This window comes from Geotrypetes seraphini, chromosome 1, assembly GCF_902459505.1.
Source record: "Geotrypetes seraphini chromosome 1, aGeoSer1.1, whole genome shotgun sequence".
NCBI classification, from domain to species: Eukaryota; Metazoa; Chordata; class Amphibia; order Gymnophiona; family Dermophiidae; genus Geotrypetes; species Geotrypetes seraphini.
Genome location: NC_047084.1, coordinates 175,527,198 through 175,544,339, shown reverse-complemented (window position 1 = coordinate 175,544,339; position 17,142 = coordinate 175,527,198). Strand labels below are relative to the sequence as shown.

Sequence of the window (17,142 nt, the reverse complement as noted above, 5' to 3'; positions counted from 1 at the left end):
ACACTCTCTCCTCTGTAATCACGGTTTCGTTGTCCGCAGTTTCGATTATTTGTGTTTTATTGTGTGCAGGCTCCGCCCCCCAATTTACATCACAGGAAATCGCTGCTCCCAGCGATGCAGAGAAAATCGATCCTCCCAGTGATGCACAGAGAGAATCGATCCTCCCAGCGTTGTACAGAGAAAATCGTGGCACTTTCTTCATAGGAACAGGTAAGGTTATTCATGGTTTTGTGTCTTTTTTTCAGGCTTTTTACAGAAAAACCGTGAATAACATACATAAAGTTATTCACGGATTTTCTGTATTCGCAGCCATGCTGATCCCCTATCTCCGCGAATACGGAGGGGAAAGTGTAGTTAATTGGAAACAATGACCCACCCAGTCTGCTTATTTATCTTCCTCTCTGATGCTCTACCTCTGTGGATGGATGATTATATCAATTCCGGGGTATTCAAAGTGATATAAAAGCAGTATTCCCCAGATTATACATATGGGTCCAGATTTTATAAACAATGCCTAAAGATAGGAGTCTAGATCCGTTGTACGTAGCTGATCTAGGCATCTAACTTAATTATTTAAAAAGCTGAATCAATGGTGATAACAAGCTTAATTGACTTAAATTTAAATAAGTTAAAATGAATTGCTTTCTAGGTGCCTACCACTTTCAGGTAAGCACCTAGTCCAAGGCACCTATCAGAAAGTAGGCATGGTAAGGGCAGATCATGGGCATGTTTTGCATGTACTAGGCAACTAAATTGGACTTAGATGCCAGCATTTAGGCCAAGAAACCCCTGACATAAATAGGGGGAGGCTGTTTTGATGACTACTGGTGCTTAAGTCCAATTTAGACACCGCGAAGCGCGATGCTTTAAACTGCGCCTAGCTCATGATTGAAATGCATTAGGCACCACGTTCTTTGGTGCCTATGTTTTAAGGTGCCATTTATAGAATCAAGTTCATGGTGCACAGAACCGCTCACTCAAATTTCGATATACTCCCGAAATGCACTCACAAATTAATTGAATAACGAGCTCAGAACCAGCAATAATTGGGTGCTAACAACCCGTTACTGAAGTTAACTGGCACCCACTAGAATTTGTGCACCATTCTATAAGGCAGTTCATCTAGCTTCCACAGCACATATCTCAAAAGGGATCATGGCCATAGGAGAGGCAAGGACACGTCAGAGGTGTTTCAAAAAATTGCCCACATAGTTATAGAATATTGGGTCAGTGTGGCCAGATTGGGTGCCAGCCTGAAGGGTAGCTAGGTGGGGTGCAAAGGGAGCAGCCACTCTTCCATACAGATTTTGAATGAAATGGCACCCATGCGAATTGGGTCTGTAGCCTTGCACTGGCATCTGTTTTACAAAAGGTCTGCTTCCCCAGATTTCAAAACCTGGCTATGCTTCAGGTACCAGAATTTACACCAAGCTGCACAGGAGTAAGTCTGGTGCTTAAAGTTTGGCCACAGGAATAAGCACTATGCATGATTCTCTAAGGGATGTGCACATATGATCTGATTCTATATAGGACGCCGATCATAAGGGATGTGCACTTAGGACCTGATTCTATATAGGACGCCGATCATAAGGGATATGCACTTAGGACCTGATTCTATATAGGACGCTGGTCTCAGCAGCAGCCTAAGAAGCAGCTGAGAATAGCACACTGGCATCCACTACATCACCCCAACCCGGGAGGGAACTACCAACAGAATGTCAATCAATGTTTACTATCCTCCCATCCTATTATAGGATGGGAGGATAGTTCCCGGGAGGGAACTACCAACAGAATGTCAATCAATGTTTACTATCCTCCCATCATATTATAGGATGGGAGGATAGTAAACATTGATTGACATTCTGTTGGTAGTTCCCTCCCGGGTTGGGGTGACGTAGTGGTTTGGGCTTTTGGCCCTTCCCCCTTCACACCTCATTTCCGGGATCAGGGAGATTTAAAGACGCTCTTTGCCACGCGTGGCCATCTTGAGAACTTAGATCGGGTGGTCACGTCGTGAATATCTAGCACCAAAAAGGTATGAATACATAGTTATATCTATAGTGTGAATGTTATTTGATATTATACTTAGCGTTTCCCTTACTAAGGCGAGGTTTCTCGTTGCAGGGATAGTAGCCCTGAGGAAACCCCCCTCTACGGGTGAAACATGTTGGCTTGTTTATCCCTTGACAACCACCAATTACCATCCCGGTTAAGCTAAGTATTCATTCTAAAACTCTTTATGAATATTTATTATTTTAAGCTATTATAAGAGTAAAATTGAAAAAAATATACAAAAAAACGATACACCAGTTTCACACTCTGCACCGACCCAGTGACGATTAGGTGCGTAAAGCCAGGGGATATGATCGTTTGATCCCCTGGTGGCATTTCTGAGGGCCGAGATCTTCTATTGTAACTCTTTTGTTACAAAAAATTTTTTTCTTATAAGGCATTTAGGGTGACTTAGAACATCACCTTGTGTTACTATTGATATTGCACCTTGTAAAAACTATTTTTTAAGCCTGTCATCCAATTCATATAGGAACCTTTATAATATATGCTCCCTGAACAATCCCATGTGAACTTATACCTGATATAAGGCAGGCAGAACTAGTGTGCATTCATATTGTATGTATAGCTATGTGTAATTAATAAGAACATTTCAGCAATTATTCCATATTACCTAAACATTGTTGTCTATATGGCAGGTATTATTAGTATGGGGTCAAAATTGAAAAAGCTGGCTAAATTAAGCTGATTTTCAGCTGAATCTAGCAGGCTAGAATGAAAATATTCCTAAATGTATTTTGCACTAATTTACCACTACTGTAACCAATAACTGTGGCATGAAATGAACTGACCTTTTTGCTTTGAATGCTAAATTGCAAAGTTTTTCACATACCTTCACAGCTTTTCTTGTCTGGTCCAAGTTCATAGCCAGGGTCACAAGAACACTTGTAGCTGCCCAGCGTGTTCACACAACGCTGTTCGCACCCTCCGTTGTCTGCCTTGGCACACTCATCTTCCTCTATTATTCCGGGAAGGAATTGGAAAGCATTAATAAAGTCCCTTCACTACCCGTCATCTCTAATTACAAAACAAGATAAGGGCAATGCTCTAGAAGTAAATTGTCACATGCCTGTCATGTATACTGCATAAGAATTTCCAGCTTAGATGACTGTGATAATTTTAACATGCTAAAACCTGCTACCTGGGAAATTAAAACCAAGACCTCCTCCTCTCAACAGAGACATCTAACATATATAATCTAATTTATGAGCATGTTGTGTGTTACAAAAAATACTTTAGAGCATCATTACTGCTTCACAAAGCACAGAGAGAATGTTTGAAAATGTCCGCTTACCCCCAGATTCTATATAGGTTGCCCAGAGATGGACATGGAACCCAGATGTGTGCATAAACTAATTTCAATTGGATGTTAGCAACCATTTATTAGGATTAATTAGCACTAATTTGGATTTATGCATTCATCTGCATTCACGCTGTTCTATAACACTGGCTGCCCAAATTGTCTTGGGTGCAACCCCAAAAGGGGTGTGGCCACAGGAGGGGCATGGCTGAGTCAGGAGTGTTCCAAATATTTAGGAGCAATGTTACAGAATACTGAGGTTAGGCACCCAACTTGAACACCAGGATTTACAAGGGGTGTTCAATAATTTATCTACCTGAGTATGAAAGAAAGTAGCAAACGTGTTGAAACAAGTTTGTGCATGTTGTGACATGTCTCAAGGTTACTCACGCACGGTTGCAGCTCAATGTAAGTCTAATATTCCAAGAGACAGGATGTCAGGAGAGTCCTCATGTGAATCAAGTAAGAAACTGCTAGATTTGGACCACTGTTAATTGATAAATTTCTCACAAAAGAAGGAAAAAGTCAAAGGAGATCCATGAATGCATAACTGCAGTTTATGGTGAGTCTACCCCATCATCCTACAAAGTAAAATTTTGGAGCAAGCAGTTTAAGTAGGGTAAAGAGTCCATTGAGATGATCCTCACACGGACAGTTATAGAAGCAACTTCCACAGAAATGTGCAAGAAAGTTAAGGATTTAATTTTGTCAGACAGAAAAATTAAGGTTTCCTGAATAGCTGAAGAAATGGGCATTTCAGCAGATACAGTTTGGAAAAAATTCATGAAAAGTTGGGCATGACCAAGGTTAGTGCAAGATAGGTTCTGAGAATGCTGACATGTCAGAAGGCCACAAGGCTCCAGTACTGTCAGGAGAACTTGGAGACACTCCATGAAGACCAAGTAAATTTTTTTTCATCATTTGGTGAATGGAGATGAGATCCTGCATCCAAAATGGAATCAACGCAGTGGAAGAACAAGCCATCCCCCACCCCAAAAAAGTTCAAAACAGAAAAATCTGCAGGCAAAGTCATAGCAACTGTCTTCTGGGAAGATGAAGGATTTCTGCTTTTGGAGTTCATGCCACTCAAGAAAACCATAACTGGGGAGAGTTACACTAATATAATGATTGCTTTGCGAGAGTCAATCAAGGATAAAAGACAAGGAAAACTCACAGCAGGCATGCTTCTTCATCACAACAATGTGCCGGTGCACAAGTCATGACAATCACAGGATGCCACCCAAGAATGTGGGTATCAGCAGCTGAACCATCCACCCTACAATCCTGACCTGACTCCCTTGGATTATTGCCTGTTCCGAGTTTTGAAGAAAACTCTCCATGGACAGCAGTTTTCAAGTGATGAAGACGACAAGGAAGCTGCGACATCCTGGTTTGAAGGTCAAACAGAAGGATTTTTTTCAAAGGGGTTAAAGTCATTGCAGGATAAGTGGATGAAGTGTATGGAGCTATCAGGGGACTATACTGAAAATCCAAAAAAATTGAAACTCTTTTCTTTCCTACTGAGGTAAATTATTGACAGCCCTTTGGCTATCAGGTTTTAGCTGGCCCAAAGTTGGGTGCTAGAATTCGCTCTAAGCTCAGCCAGGAGTGCCCTTTATAGAGAATTTATGCCACCACCCCCTCCTACATAAAATCTAAGCTTCCCATCTACACCCCCACTCGCACCCTCCGCTCAAAATCGGAAATACGCCTATGCATTCCCCCTGGAAGTTCCCTCCTCTCAGAAACTGCCCGCAAACGATCCTACAGCCACTTCATCCCACATCTCTGGAATAAACTCCCCCCCAACTCAGGCAACAGAACTCTTTATTGACATTCCGTAAAATGGTAAAGACCCTCCTCTTCAACTAAAGGTCTCCCTCAGTCTACACCCCCCCTTAAACCCCACCTCTCTCTTCTCTCCCCTATTTAACTTCTCCTAAATTTCAGTATAGTCCTCTCTTAGTCTGTACTCTGATAAATTGTCTGTACTCCGAAAAATTGTCTGTAGCCTGATAAATACTGCACAATCTTGTATGTCCAAGCATCTAAACCTATTGCACATTTATTTGCCTAACTACTTCTACTGTGTATGTTTACTTGTAGACCGTTCTGAGCTACTGGGAGAACGGGATATAAATCTAAATAAATAAATAAATAAATAAATAAATAAATAAATAAATAAATAGAATAGTGTTTAGTGCAAATTTTTCCAGGCACCTAAATTTCAACACTATTTACTGAATGTGACCCTTAGAGGGAACTTTAAGGGCAATTCTATAAGGTATGCCTATAGTTAAGCACCAATAATGTGCATATATTATTTATAGAATATTAGCAATTATGGCTTGATTGGCACCAGTAATTGGTAGTAGTGCATAAATGTTTGCTTAAGTCCCTTAAGACACAACTGACTAAGGGGCATTAAGGGCTCCTTTTACGAAAGTGTGCTAACGCCTCATTAGTATTTTCTGTGTAGCGCAGGGTTAGCGTGCGTGGCAGTATAGAGCATGCTAAAAACGTTAGCGCACCTTCGTAAAAGGAGCCCTAAGATGGGCAGAACATGGGTGTCATGGACATTTTGCCTTGTGATGCATGCAACATATAAAATAAGTTGAACGAGTGGCATGGTGTATTTATGCATGCCCACTTACTCCTATTGCACCTAGATTTTGGTGATCCAATGTTACTCTTCTGCTTTCTTTATCAGCTTAGGTACATCTAAGTGCCATTTTTAGAACTGGTGCTAAGAGAGAGTATCTAATTTATATCACTAATTTATAGAATTTCTACCTTTGTATCTGGCAAATTAAATCTGCATTATTATGAGTTCATATTACAAAATGGATCAAAGGCATTCTTAAATCCAATGAGGGAAAAGGAGAAAGCATTTGGGAAGAACTTCTGATCAACAGATTTTCTGTGTTTACATTAAAAACATATTTGAATAATGAAAAGTCTTTAGTACTGAACTATTAAAACAATTCTCATACACCCACCATTAGCTCTTAGATAATTGGAATAAAATATTCATATTTAAAACGATAACGAATTAACTGCCTCTTGTTCAGCTTCCACAACTTAATATAATTCTGAACTGGATTTTCTGCTATGTTTTATGATAGAAACATGATGGCAGATAAAGGCCAAATGGCCCATCTAGTCTGCCAATCCACAGTAACCATTATATCTTCCTCTCTCTAAGAGATCCCATGTGCCTATCCCACGCTTTCTTGAATTCAGTTTTTGTCTCCCATCTCTTCAGTGCTATTATTTTCTAGGAGAAAAGATGCAAGTATGCCCCCCCAACACTGTGACAACAACACAACCACCCTCCCCCCGTGATCACAGTGTGATGCCCCTCCCCCCCATGACTATAAGCTGATCCTCTCCTTGCCTACCTTACAAGCTCCATTGTTCTAGAGCAGTGGTTCCCAGAATGTTAGGCATGATAAAGAAAGGAATCACGAGTAGATCGGAGAAAGTCATAATGCCGCTTTATAGAGCAATGATCAGACCGCACTTGGAATACTGTGTCCAACATTGGTCTCCCAACCTAAAGAAGGATATAAAACTGCTGGAGAGGGTGCAGAGACGAGCAACGAAGCTGATAAGAGGTATGGAGAACTTGGAATATGAGGAACGACTCAAGAAACTGGGACTGTTCTCCCTTGAGAAGAGGAGGCTGCGAGGGGACATGATCGAGACTTTCAAAATGCTGAAAGGCATCGATAAAATAGAGCAGGAAAATAAATTATTTACATTGTCCAACGCGACACGGACAAGAGGACATGGTTTGAAGCTAAGGGGGGACAAGTCCAGGACAAATGCCAGGAAGTTCTGCTTTACACAGCGAGTGGTAGACGCCTGGAATGCTCTCCCAAAGGAGGTTATTAAGGAATCCACTGTGCTAGGATTCAAAGGCAAATTAGATCCACATCTCCTTACGAGAGGCATAGAGGGATATGGGTGACTAAAACTACATCAGGTGTATACCTGACTGGGTCTCCGCGTGTGCGGATCGCCGGACTCGATGGACCATGGGTCTGATCCGGAGATGGCAGTTCTTATGTTCTTAACCCTGTCCTGGAGGAACACCAGGCCAATTGGGTTTTCAGGCTAGCCCTAATGAATATGCATGAAGCAAATTTGCATGCCTATCACTTCCATCATATGCAAATCTCTCTCATGCATATTCATTAGGGCTAGCCTGAAAACCCGATTGGCCTGGTGTTCCTCCAGGACAGGGCTGGGAATCACTGTTCTAGAGGACTCTCCAGGGCAGGAGTTACCTCCACTCTCTCATGCAATCAAAATAGCTACCACATGAGAACGCAGTAGCAGTAGCCACTTCGAGATTGAAACTGTCATTGGTAGGAGCAGATCCTGCCTATCCCAATTTCAGTCTTAAAATGGCTGCTGTGACCTCCCGCAGCATTCTCACAAGCTGCTGCTGGAAGTTGTGGCAGCCATTTGGATTGCAAAACCAGCATGGACAGGAGCAAGTGAGGGTTGCTCATGCCACAAAGAAGCCCCTCAATCCACAGGGCTTTTAAGATAGACCCAAGGAGGGCCTATGAGTGGGGGATGGGAAGCAAGTGATCGAGGGGAGAGCATCTTGCTGGCTGGCTGGCTGGCAGACAGCAATAAAAAAATGCAGCCAGGAAAAAGTCACTAGTACAGTGTACCTGCATATACTGGCTCCCAAAAAAGCCCTGCCTGAAATATATATGATATTAATTGCATAACTGGATGAATATTTTAGAGTATAATTTTATATTACAGTATAGTACAGACTTCATTAATAATTGCATATAAGATATATATTTCTGGACAAACTTTGGGAAAGTGACACATAAATCAGAGCAATAAATGAATTAATTCTGCAAAACTCCATGTGTTAGGTTGATACAATGAACATAAGAACATAAGAACATAAGCAGTGCCTCCGCCGGGTCAGACCATAGGTCCATCTAGCCCAGCAGTCCGCTCCCGCGGCGGCCCAAACAGGTCATGACCTGTCTAAATCATCAGAAGGGGCCCCCATGCCACCTTGGTTTCCTGATGAGTCCTATCTTCCCATCGAAGTCCTAGCCCTCCGGTCTTGCACATGCACGACCTGGTTGGGTTTCTATACTTTCTCAGTATCCCACGATCCCTTTATCCCCCAGGAATCTGTCCAGTCTCTGTTTGAATCCCTGTACCGTACTCTGCCCGATCACTTCCTCCGGTAGCGCATTCCAAGTGTCCACGACCCTTTGGGTGAAGAAAAACTTCCTTGCATTTGTTTTGAACCTATCTCCCTTGAGTTTCTCCGAATGCCCCCTCGTACCTGTTGTCCCCTTCAGCCTGAAGAATAGAAGAAGTGTCATGCTGGGAAAGACCAATGGTCCATCCTGTTCAACATGCTGTAAGAACATAAGAATTGCCACTGGTGAGTCAGACCAGTGGTCCATCATGCCCAGTAGTCCGCTCACACGGCGGCCCTCTGGTCTAAGACCAGCACCCTAACTGAGACTAGCCCTACCAGCGCATGTTCTTGTTCAACAGAAACTTGTCTAACTTTGTCTTGAATCCTTGGAGGGTGTTTTCCCCTATAACAGCCTCTGGAAGGGTGTTCCAGCTTTCTACCACTCTCTTGGTGAAGAAGAACTTCCTTACGTTTGTACAGAATCTATCCCCTTTCAACTTTAGAGAGTGCCCTCTTGTTCTCCCTACCTTGGAGAGGGTGAACAACCTGTCCTTATCTACTAAGTCTATCCCCTTCAGTACCTTGAATGTTTCGATCATGTCCCCTCTCAATCTCCTCTGTTCGAGAGAGAAGAGGCCCAGTTTCTCTAATCTTTCGCTGTAAGGCAGCTCCTCCAGCCCCTTAACCATCTTAGATGCTCTTCTCTGGACCCTTTTGAGTAGTACCGACTGTCGGCTTTCCCCTTCTTCCTAGTGCCAATGGCCAAGTTGGGGTTACTTGTGAATACCTAGCAGAATTAATAGGAAATTCATTTCCTAGTTACTCATTGCCAGCTATAGGCACTGATGATGCCTAAGGTTAACAGGTGTCCAGATTTCCACGGACATGTCCTCCTTTTGAGGACATGACCGGGGTCCGGACTTCTTTTCAAAATTCGGCACTTTGTCTGGGTTTTGAAAAGAAATCGTGTCAGGAATGCATCCGCGCATGCAATGTAGTAATATCACGTGCGCACACGCATATGACATCATCGCATTACAGCCACACATGAGTGGATGCCTTCCTGCCCGATGAACAGTTAGGGTTGGGGGCGGAGCATTAGGGGTGGAACAGTTAGGGTTGGGGGTGGAGCTGGGGCGTAACGGGGCAGGGATGGGTGGAACTGAGTGGGCCTGGGGGGGCGGGTCTAGGGGTCTGGATTTTACTGATGTAAAATCTGGTAACTCTAATGATGCCCCACTTGTTCAATTAAAGTAGATATTACCATGTACTGCAAATAAGGTCCAGCCAATTTAATCACATTCGACGACAATTCTATAACTGGGCACCCTTGTGTAGGGAACTAGGTACCAGTAAGGTATATTAGGATAACTTAAGAGCCTGCAGGTACAGATCTGGTGTAGATGTGGCAAGGTTGCATATAACTTCTAGAATTCTGTAAGTTGTAAGCAAAGGACATGTAAATGCAGGTGCCTAGCTATAGAACTGCCCTTACACTGTGTATTTTTTTTTTGCGGGGGATGAACAGTGGAAATTCTATTAGTGTTATGTTTTAATCTCAATTCAACTCTAACATTTATTTCTGTCAGATCTGAGAAATCCATCCAACAGAAGGTCATCTACAGAAAAGAAATACTAAAAAGAATGTGCATTTCATGTCCAGTTGTATACCTTTTAAAAAGTTAGCAGCAAATCCTGCTTTATTAACAGTTCCATCAGAAACAAACTTCATCCATAAAGTGTTAGAGGTAGATCGGATATCTTCTGGTTTATCATAGCCGCAAAAATGGCCTATCAGAGGGCTGTTTTCACTGAGTCCATCCCGAACTTCAAGGTAGTCATAGGCACAGTTATCATGACGCTCGACCTGTGAATACACACAGAAGATAATGACTTCAAAACGAATCCACAAAGTCTGGCATGTTTTGACAACATGTACATTCTAGTGGCATTGAAAAATTTTTTTTTTTTCAAGAGTTGTCAGTAGTTTTTATTTTTATTTTTTTTAAATTCTTTATTCATTTTCAACATTTTCAATAAGTGCAATACAAATTAAATACATTTTATATTTAAGATATCACTTAATACTCTTTCAAGAAACAAATCAATCTATATCCCTCCCCCCACCCTATCCCAAAACTATTATAAATTTTAATTTAATCAAATCTTCAAAAAGCTCATTATGATATACATTTCATATCCATAAGAGATAATAAGCACTAATAAAGAAACCCATACATTGAAAAATCTTTGTGAAATCACACACAATGCGTCACTCATGCTGAGTTTTGCAGGGTGAAGAAATTGACACATTTGCAAATCTGTGTTGCTGCAGACTATTATTTACCTTTCAGCGCCTCCTGCATATATCTATAATACAAACTAAAAGCTTCCTATTTTATGCTGTATTATGTCCCATAACCCCTAATTATGACCCATAACCCTTAATTCCCAAAACGTCCAAAACCCCAAAAGAGAAACTTTTTGTTTCACAAACGACCATTTGCTAGTTATTTTTTAGCTCAATGCATCTATCTTTTAGGACCATTTTCAAAACAAACAAACCATCCAAGGGAAAAATGCAGAAAAACAAGCCATCAGGATGTTTGGGGGCCACACAGACATCCCAGAGCAGTGAGGCACCCTAGAGGGCAAAGCAGTGCACCTCAAGGACCCAGGTACATATCTCACCATTATCCTCTTACAGTTATTTAATATACCACAACTTTTAACAAAAAAAAAGGTAAGTCAAAGTGATTTGCAAGAATAAAATCAAGGGCAAAAGTTAAAATTCGATTAAAAAAAGAACAAACAGGGTATAAAGACAAGGGAATGAACTGAACACAAGTAGGTTAACAGGGGAAGAAAGATTTACAAAGCTTAGGAAAGAACAAAAGGAAAATAACAAATGTTTTCTCTTAGCTACCATCTTTTATTTTCTTTGTATTGCTTGATAGAGGATTCAGCTATTGTATTGCTTTCTCCCCCTTTAATTGAGATCTAATGTAACAATCCAGTAAATTTTATATTTTGGTTTAATGCTTTGCCTTTATGATGAGAAAAGAAACTCTTTTGTTTTTCTAATGTAAACTTTTATTATTGACTATTGTGTTATCTCAAAAGTTTGAACTGGTATTGTATTATTTCTCTGTCTTGACTAATAATTATGTCAAAACTATAAAATAAAATAAAGATTTTTTTTTAAAAAAAGAAAATAACAAATGGAAAAGGTTATAAAGTAAAATAAAAAGAAGATAAGGCATTAACCAAAATAAAATAACCTATTAGGAGGCTATGATGAGCTCTTGAAACCCCACCAAAAACCTACTATATTCAACTACACACCACAACGATAGCCTTTATGCCTGCAAGTGTCATCTATATGTAGGACAGTGGGGTTTTAGTGGGTTTTGGAGGGCTCACCCATTCCACCACAGATATACTAGTTAGGGTGGGGTATGGATCTGGGTCCCACTGCATCAGTCACTACACTACTCCAGGGACCCTTTTGCTGCTCTAAGAGGACTGGCCATAACATCTGAAACTGTCATACAGACTGGTATGTACTGTTTCTTTCACATCTTTAGGGAGGTGGGAGGGGTTCTGCAACCACTGGGGGAATGGGGGGACCTTCATCTGGTCAGTTTTTGGCACTTACTCATTATCGAAAGAGGTCTAACTTCAAACATCCAGTTTTTTGCCCTAGATATTTTCTACAATGTTCCATTATTACAGAAAAACATCCATGTCATAAGCCTCCAATAGATAGGGAAGTAAGATTCAATTTCGTGACACACTTCTAAAGTTGAGTATATGCAAAAAAACAAGGACTAGAAGTGGCTCTTACCATATTTATAATACTTAGAATTATGATTGCCATACTCTTTTCTTCAGTGCTCAGAGATTACTTGATTTCAGACCACGAGACAAGCCCGAGCAGATGAACGTCTGTAATTTTCTCCTCTAATCATCGTACTGACTTTTAGATTGTGAAAACATTCAAAAATAGAAAGGTAGATAGCTGCATGATCTTATTTGAAATGTATTAGAAGTATATAGCCGATTCTGGGTTCTGACGCGTTTCGCAATTCTGCTGCCTCAGAAAACCCATAGAACACGTTCTTTGACGTTCAAAAATAAGTCTGTCCAACACAGCCTTCCCTTCTCCAAAAACCTGAGAAGTGACATCATGAGCCTGCCTTAGCCCCGCCCAAACCATGCTTCCAAAACACCCCTTGAAATGTAGACACACTGCCTATGGACTGCATAGAAAGCCATCTAAAAACTGGGTTTCGAAAATAGCAATTTTGATATTTTGAAGAAAAGAAGTCCATCTTGGATGGTTTTCTGGTTTAAAAATGAGCCCTTTAGAACACTACAAATTAGGTGAGGGTAAATGGCAGGCGCAAAGAGGATGTGCATGTGGGTACAATTGATGCAAAATGCAGCAGTCAGACTGATCTTTGGGCTAAAAAAATTTGACCACGTGACACCCTACTACCGGCAGTTGCATTGGCTGCCGATGGAAGCACGCGTAAAGTTTAAATTCGCCTGCTTCTGCTTTAAAGCACTACACAGACTTGCCCCTAAATACATAACTGATCTTTTCTCCTTCTCAGCCAACAGACACAAGAGAAGCTCACATTCCAACTTCGTTTCCCCCCCAATGAGAGGTTGTAAACTGAAAAAACACCATGAACACCTTCTCTCACACCAGGCAGCATCGTGGGGTAAAGACCTAGAACAATTGCTTTCGCCCACTACTTATGAGGAATTTAGGAAACGTCTAAAAACACACCTGTTCCTAAAGCATCTAGACAACTGATCCACTCAAGTTCCAAGCTTATAACTTGGCTCTTCCATCACAATTATCCTTACTCAAATTGATTTAACACCAGGGGTGGGTCACAATTTTTGGCAGTAAATGCTTGATTCAGGGCCAGTTACACCTCCTTCCCATGTGTGTCCTGCATTATTGTTTCTGATTAATTATTGTTGTTCTGTGCAGCCCCTTTGTTGTCTCTGGCCCTTCATTATTTGCCATAGACTGTTCATTTGTTCTCCATCCTTTTGTTTTGTTGATTCTTCAAGAAACTTTGTGCAATAGTGTTAACCAAAACAACAAAAAATAATACAACCCAACCAGTCTGCAGTGAACAGTCAAGCAAAGAAAAACCACACCAAAAACTGCAGAGTCAATGTACAAAGTGTCAGGTTATTTTATTAAAAATTAAATCAATTATAGTAATCTCAATAATGGTTATCTTATGTGAAGTGCAGGTCCTGCACTTCACATGTACTTCAAATAAGAGAACCATTATTGAGATTAACATAATTGATTTAATTTTTAATAAAATAACCTGATAATTTGTACATCGACTCTGCAGCAATAGTGTTAACCACCTTGATGGTTCTAGCGACTGTGCGGGTTATAAATCTTACAAATAAATAAACTTTACTGTCTTACAGAGTGAACAATTTTCAGATAGCTAATTTACATGGATGAAATCTGCCTATATATTCTTCACTCTTATGAAGAGATTTTTGGTGAGATGCCACCTTAATTAGGTGCTTACAATCAAAGTGGTTTGCATATTATATACAAGTACTAATTTTGTACTTGCGCCAATGGAGGGTTAAGTGATTTGCTCAGAATCACAAGGAGTTGCAGTAGGAATCAAACCCAGATTCCCTGGTTCTTGGACCACTGTACTAAGCATTGGACTAAAAAGGTAGAAGTAATACTGTGAAGGACCCACAAGATGGTGCACAACCTGTACTAAAACCAAGTACAGTACAGATGTGCACAGGGAAAAAACAAACAAAAACCCCTGAAGTTAAGTTTGGGATTTTTTTCACGCATTTGTTCTAATAATTAGAACTTGATAGCATGACAAATCCGTTGTGCATGTATTAATTTAGACATTAACATATATTAAACTGATTTTGCATTGAATACATTTTTAAGACAAGCTAATGAAATGAATACTTGCTGATCAAATAGCCAGAAAAATGTAAAATCTTAACAAGTATTCTCTAGAAACAAAAAAAAAAAGAAGAGAAAAAGAAAATTTCAGTAAATTACCTCTTCCCTGGCGCTTCCAAAGCTTCCATGTGCTGGCGCAGGGCCTTCCTGTATAGAGGCATTTCCTGTCAGATAGAGGGTGGACTGAGGTGGTGTTTCCAAGTGTGAGTCTGTTCTGGATGGCCTTGCACCAGCTCAGAAAGAGGTTTTGGAAGTCCCTGGAAGAGTTATGAAAGCAAACAGCAGCATGGGTAAAGAAGAGGATATAATCTGCTAGCTGCTGCTATCTGTGCAACAGTGGTAGAGCCTGGGAGATAAGATGCTGCACCCTGGGGAGCATAAGGGGAAGGGGAGGTGGCCTATAAGTCACAGGACCGGAGTGAAAGTTGATAGTGCAATTAGGATGCAACTTATATGTGCATATGACTTAGATGTTCACGTGTATAAAGTACTTATCAAATCCTGTTCCATTTACCTACCACATTCTTTATGAAATATTTTCTACCTGACCTTTCCCCTTTTGCTTGCTTCCTGTTCATTATTTATATCACAACGGCATTTGTCTCTTCCATATTCCCTCTCTTCTCTGAGGTATTCATATTAGATTTTTAAGTCTCCTTTCATAATGCTGTAGTCGTAGTCTCTGTACCATTTGGCAATCCTTTTCAGAACTACCTATGCTCTGTCTATATGCTTTTCAAGATACAGCCTCCAAATTTGGACAGAGGAGGCATCAACAATGATTTGTACAGATATGCTGTTACCTCATTTCCTCCTGTTTGTAGCTTTCCCTATAACCTTAATATTTCCTTAGCTCTGATCATTGTGCTGCCATACTCTTTCACAAACTGAACATAATAAGATATGATTAGCCCAAGATCTTTCTCTAGTTGAGTACTTATTAGTTTCTCAGCCCTCTTCATTTACTGCTTCTGTGGATTTCTGCATCTTGAAAACATTATGATACACTTGCTTCCCAGTACTGACCACTTCTCAAGCTTTCTTAGTTCAGCAATATTTTCCTCTTGGTTGTACAACATAGTATAATTCATACTAAGGCAAAACTTGCCTATTCAACCTCACTATACAGTTCTGAATAAATTGACTCCAGGACTATCTGCCAATAAGCATATTTGACCCCCTTGGGCTTTCTAGTCAGTATTGTATCATCATCCAATGTTGGCACTGGTTCATGTACCTTCTTGCGAGTGGCAATCTGCTGTGACCAGCCAGGCTACTTCCAACCTGTGGTCATGTTTGTTCATGTTCTTTTTCTTGTTTACTCTTACTCATCTTGATGGACTGAAATTGTCCACCACCAACTTACTGGCACTAATAGAGTTGGTTTCTTGGAAGTTCTGTCTTGATTGTACCAACCTGAGTATCTTATTCTGAGACAGCTTTACTCAATCTCTCAATCCTGTTCCTAGCAGTGCCTTCCATATCTAAGAGCATAAGAACATAAGAATAGCCTTACTGAGTAAGACCAATGGCCCATCAAGCCCAGTAGCCCGTTCTCATGGTGGCCAATCCAGGTCCCTAGTACCTGACCCATATCCTCATTCCATTATAAGTATGCTGCTAGTGGGCTTTCCAAAATTTGCTCTCTTTGTTTGATTCTTACAATCCTAATTCCACAACAATAGAATCCAAAATGAAAGTTAATATGAACATTCAAATTCAAGAAGAAAAGATTTCAGTGGTAATGTTAGTACTTTCTATAATTCATACACCCTCCTTTTTACTAAGCTGTGGTAGAGGCACTAAATTTTCCAACACTCATAGAATTCCTATGAGCATCGGAGAATTTAGCACTCCAGGCCGCGGTAGAACCCTCTACCATGGCTTAGTAAAAGAGGGCCACATTGCCAACTAGAAGAGATCATGGAATGAAATGCACCACAGGCACAGGAGAACTGTAAATTTGAAGCAAGTTAAAATGGGCAAATTATGCAATACCATACTCCAATGCTCTGCTACATTTCTGTTTTCATTAAATATTGCTCCTTGTCATGAAGTCCACTTATCCGTGAATTAACAACAACTGTCCTTCACTGTGGTTTGTTGAATCATTCAATGCCATCTTTTTTTGAATAGATTTGTAGATGTAGAAATGGTCTCATTCTTCTAAAGAATCTCAAAGCAGCCAAGCAGAATTACCTTTGTCAAAAGAAGTTATTTTTAGCTATTTGAACATGCCAATTCAGATAGCACAGTCAAGGTGAAATTCCTTTAGCCTTTTAGAAAAGGTCTGCAAGAGGAAAGGTTTCAAGAAAGCCAGACTTTGCTTAAAGACAATTATGTACATTCTTGCTAGTTTAATGAATCCTTTACATGCTAAAGCCGTCTCTCTCTTCAAAGATGTGCTGAAATTAGTTAAAAAAGGTTTTACCTCAAATGCCTGAAAGGTTAATCCAACATTGTAGTTCTCTGACACTTTTATTCTCCATACACATTCCTTCAGTGGTCTGTAGTCATCTGGATAATTGGGAGACTGGATCTGACCTACATCTTTGTGGATCTCACCTCCACAGATTGCTAATGGAAGCAGAAAAT

At 40.5% G+C, this 17,142-nt stretch overlaps 1 protein-coding gene across 1 annotated transcript in view; it reads right to left on the bottom strand.

The window, feature by feature from the left end:
• TLL1 (tolloid like 1) overlaps positions 1 to 17,142 on the bottom strand; it is a 414,583-nt gene that overhangs the window by 75,449 nt on the left and 321,992 nt on the right. Inside the window, 3 exon segments of the mRNA XM_033941915.1 lie at positions 2,903 to 3,028; positions 10,233 to 10,428; positions 16,979 to 17,124. Of these exon segments, the coding sequence (XP_033797806.1) occupies positions 2,903 to 3,028; positions 10,233 to 10,428; positions 16,979 to 17,124 (468 nt within the window).